Source organism: Cucurbita maxima, unplaced genomic scaffold (assembly GCF_002738345.1).
Source record: "Cucurbita maxima cultivar Rimu unplaced genomic scaffold, Cmax_1.0 Cma_Scf00061, whole genome shotgun sequence".
NCBI classification, from domain to species: domain Eukaryota; kingdom Viridiplantae; phylum Streptophyta; class Magnoliopsida; order Cucurbitales; family Cucurbitaceae; genus Cucurbita; species Cucurbita maxima.
The window spans coordinates 501,957-506,813 of record NW_019272077.1 but is presented as its reverse complement, the minus strand read 5'-3'; the positions used below and the strand labels follow the sequence as shown (position 1 = coordinate 506,813).

The 4,857-nt window shown below is 39.1% G+C and overlaps 1 protein-coding gene across 1 annotated transcript; it reads left to right on the top strand.

Moving 5' to 3' along the window:
• Positions 1-1,321: 1,321 nt before the first annotated feature.
• LOC111471998 (pentatricopeptide repeat-containing protein At1g71460, chloroplastic) lies at positions 1,322-4,416 on the top strand. Its single transcript, XM_023117692.1, has one exon. The coding sequence runs from the start codon at positions 1,330-1,332 to the stop codon at positions 3,412-3,414; it is 2,085 nt and encodes a 694-aa protein (XP_022973460.1). The 5' UTR covers positions 1,322-1,329; the 3' UTR covers positions 3,415-4,416.
• Positions 4,417-4,857: the final 441 nt, after the last annotated feature.

Sequence of the window (4,857 nt, the reverse complement as noted above, 5' to 3'; positions counted from 1 at the left end):
AATATTGTCAAAGATATCAAAAGATGTTTCAATTCATGTCACCTCGAAGAAAAATCAAGTTTCATTGTTATAAATTTTGGGTGGATCATAATTTTGAGTTATGAGTTACGTGTTTATTTAGTGTATTTTTTAAGGCTTATTTACATAGTAGTTAATTATAGCCTTAAAATATAGGTAGCTAATTATGGTCATGAAATATAGTTACTGCTATTGGAATGCCTCATGAAAGATATAATTTTTCTTTTTAGAAGGCCATATATGTTATATTTGTAAGATAGATTTTGAAAATGCAGTAAAATGAGTATTTGTGTTTTTTTAGCCAATGACGAAGTTTATTTGCAATTTTATGTACTTTAGGTTACATGTAGAATCATTCAAACTTGAATGATCAGTCTTGCTTGTAGAGTGATTCGAATCTCAAACAAGTGTTCTTGCATTTAGATATTTGATCAACAAGTTAATCTGAATTTAACTTTCACTGGAGTGATTCTTTATCATTAGGGCTAAGTCTAAATTGCATGTTTATAATCATTAAAGCAGACATGATCGATCTTGGTTGTGAAGTGATTCGAATCTCAAGTAAGTGTTATTCCCCTAAGATAGTTGTATACTTAGCCCCAAGGTAATCAAAATCTTACTTTCCTTTCCTTGTAGTGATTCCATATCACTAAATATGAAAACAAAATTATTTGTTCACCCCATAGATGAGAAACGCCATCCAGTAGATTTGCAACGTTAGAATCGGTGAACAACTTCTAGGTCTCAATAAGGTCTGTGACAAGAAAATTGCTCGAAATTTTGAGGCTTTTCTAAAAGCTTAGATAGTTGTAGAAATGGGGTCCAAATTGCCTCGGGGAGAGAAGTCCATAGTAACCTACCAATGATTGGATACAAAAATAGCTTACAAATAGGCTACTTATTGAGTAGTTTATACTCACCCATTTTATATTTCTTTTTCAAGTGTTCATTGACTACTAGTCGAGGTGTGGGAGCGTACCAGAGTTGTGATGTCATAGAGGGATCATCCTAGGGCGCCAATCCTACCGGTATATTTGGATCTTTTTATTTAGTTTGAATTTGTATCCCGAACTCATACCCCATTTAAAAATAAACTTCGAACATCACGGAATTACATTAGATTTTGATTTGTTTTTAACTGGGGTGTTAGTTTGTTTTAAATTACACCAAGAGATTTCGTATTTTATTTTATTTTAGTTCCTACATGTTTAGATGTGTATGCCTTTCCCAATCCTATAGTTGGTGGGTCACTTGTTTAGGATTTGATAGTCAACCTTTTGTAAACCTTTTGAAATTCCAACGCAACCAGTAATGGAAATTTCGTCCTCGTTCACTCTGTCCCTTCATCTTCAACCTTTCCCTCCAAATCCTCTCGCCGTCGCCTTCGCCGCCGCTAATTCCAATTCTGGCCACCGACTGTCCCGAATCAAAACCTCGACACAGACACTGACCGATACACCGCCCTTAAGAAACAAAGTAGTTGCCAAATTTCAGAACAGAAAACGCCCAGTTTTTGCTGAGAGAGATGCTTTTCCTGAATCTTTGCCACTTCACACCAAGAACCCACATGCCATTTACAAGGATATTCAAAGATTTGCGCGCCAAAATAAGCTCAAAGAGGCGCTTACGATTATGGACTATTTGGATCAACGAGGCATCCCAGCTAATGCGACTACATTTTCTTCTCTTATTACTGCTTGTGTTAGAGCCAAATCTTTGGCTAACGCGAAACAGGTTCACGCTCATATTCGGATAAATGGACTTGAAAACAATGAATTTCTGCGTACGAGGCTTGTTCATATGTATACTGCTTGTGGGTCTTTGGAAGATGCACAGAAGCTATTTGATGAAAGTTCTAGCAGAAGTGTTTATCCTTGGAATGCGTTGCTTAGAGGCACTGTAATGGCAGGTCGACAGGATTACCGTAGCATACTCTCGACATATGCAGAAATGCGAAGATTGGGGGTTGAATTGAACGTTTACTCTTTTGCTAATATCATTAAGAGTTTTGCAGGTGCATCGGCGCTTACCCAGGGGCTTAGGGCCCATGCCCTTTTGATTAAAAATGGATTGGTTGGCAGTTCAATTCTTGGGACAACTTTGATTGATATGTACTTCAAATGTGGTAAGATCAAGCTTGCCCGCCAGATGTTCGATGAAATTACTGAGAGAGATATTGTAGTTTGGGGATCAATGATTGCTGGTTTTGCTCACAATAGACTTCAAAGGGAAGCTTTGGAATATACAAGGAGGATGATCGACGATGGAATTAGACCGAATTCGGTCATACTGACATCGATTCTTCCTGTTATTGGAGACGTCGGGGCTAGGAGATTAGGCCAGGAAGTTCATGCTTTTGTTATAAAGACAAAGAACTATTCAAAGCTGATATATATTCAATCTGCTTTGATTGATATGTATTGCAAATGTGGAGACATAGGTTTGGGCAGAGCGGTTTTTTATGGTTCCATGGAGAGGAATGCTATCTGTTGGACTGCTTTGATGTCTGGTTATGCTTTAAATGGCAGGCTAGAGCAAGCTGTAAGATCAGTCATTTGGATGCAGCAGGAAGGGTTTAGACCAGACGTCGTTACGGTTGCTACAATTCTTCCAGTTTGCGCCAAGTTGAGGGCTCTCAAACCTGGAAAGGAGATTCATGCATACGCTTTGAAGAACTACTTCCTACCAAATGTATCCATTGTTTCATCCTTGATGGTAATGTATTCAAAATGTGGAGTACTGGACTATTCTCTAAAGCTTTTCAACGCCATGGAGCAAAGAAATGTGATCTTATGGACAACAATGATTGATTCCTACATAGAAAATCAGTGTCTGTATGAAGCTATTGATATATTCAGAGTTATGCAGCTATCAAAGCATCGACCAGACACTGTAGCCATGTCAAGAATCCTCTTTGTATGCAGTGAACTAAAACTGTTGAAGATGGGGAAGGAGATACATGGGCAAGTTTTGAAGAGGAACTTCGAGTCAGTCCATTTCGTTTCGTCCAAACTCGTGAAGCTATATGGGAAATGTGGAGCTGTAAAAATGGCAAAAATGGTGTTTGAAGCAGTCCCTGTTAAGGGGGCAATGACATGGACTGCCATTATTGAAGCTTATGGAAACAATGGAGAGTTAGAGGAAGCAATCCATTTGTTTGATCAAATGAGATCCTCTGGTTTCACTCCAAACCATTTCACTTTCAAAGTGGTTTTATCTGTTTGTAATGAAGGTGGTTTTGTTGATGATGCGCTGCGCATCTTCAAGCTGATGACTGTTACGTATAAGATTAAGGCATCTGAAGAACATTACTCGTTCGTCATTGCGATTCTAACTCGGTTTGGTCGAATTGAGGAGGCCAAAAGGTATGAACAAATGAGTTCTTCATTATCATGAGTTTGAGATCTGTTCATAATTGAGCTCCCTGATATGTATATATTGTATGTGTTCACCTGTTTGTGTATATTTCCTTAGTTTTGGAGATTTGAAGGATAAATCTTCAAACTTCGGATGAATTTGGTTTCTTTGAGATTGAACTTTTGAGCACTAGGGAGGTAATCGGTTCCTTTATTCACTAGGCTATATTCAATGAGCTAGCTCGGATCGATCTTTGTATTCCATGAGCTATGCTCGGATCGATGTTTGTTTTGGTTCATTTTTTTTTTTAATAATTAATGAGTTTCCTAGTATTGATTGAAAGCAACCAAAATTGCACCAATTGTAACAATTATGGAATATAATCATATTTAGTATTGTTTATGAGTGATCGAGGAAAGCCCATTGTTTGGTGATATCAACCCAAGCCCCTTGCAGTTTAGAGTAGTGGGTTAATACATTTTCGCTTTCGCTCTGCAACTCACAACACACTTCGAGAGACTCCCGAGAGAAATTAGGAGCATACACCGACAGATCTAAGTCGCCGACACGCTTCGATCTAGGGTTTTAGTAGGTTGTAGCGACACAAATGCTTTAAGAGTGCTCTCGGTGTTGTTATGCTAGTGATTGGTTAACGAACGGTGGCCAAAATCAGAGTGAGGCTGTCGGAGTGCAAATCAGAGAAGTGCGGGAGTTAGGGCAGCGGTTTCAGAAGGCGGGTGGAGAAGACGAATTCTCGGGTTGAACATTTGAATTGGGTGATCCACGCCGATGTGAGCTTCAACAGCCCAAGGAACATGAATGTGCACGGCCCACGACCCATAGGGAACACGACCCGCAACTTGCATAGACTCGACCCGAAGTCCACGTCTCGACCCAAGCAACGACCCGCGTTTCCCTAGCCACGTACGTGCCAAACGCGTGCTCCTACCCCAGTCGCGACTCGTCTCAACCTGTCCGTCGGCGTGCTCACTCAACTTGGCTCACTCGGCTCCGACGACTTGAAAATAGCTTATTCGGCTTAGTAATCAATTTTGATATCACTTCCTATGTTTTCGACCCTCTCAAACCTATTTTTGACTTTAGAGAGGGAATTTGAGGTTAATAAGACTTGTATTTATTTAAATTAAATATTTCTTTTTAGCTAAAATTGGGAGTTATTACTATGTTTAGCTCAACTAAACTAAATTTAATAATATGTCCTAAGGATGTGGTATGGGTATTCATAGGTTAAATTGAATGCTAAGGATGATCTCATATCAACTATAAAATAGTTAGGGATTTCTGCTAAGGCCAAACAAGTGACTTCACTGTTCGTGTTGGAATAATTAGATAATGTATGATGATGCATGCCTCGTGACCCCTACCTGCATCATAATGTTATGCTACGTTTATGTATGTGGTGTGATGACGTATGATTGCCATGTTATGTATGTATGTGATGTTCTATTGTGTCATGGTAGG

What these genes read in the sequence shown, in the direction of transcription:
- LOC111471998 (XM_023117692.1), top strand. Translation starts at nt 1,330, where the DNA reads ATGGAAATTTCGTCCTCGTTCACTCTGTCCCTTCATCTTCAACCTTTC.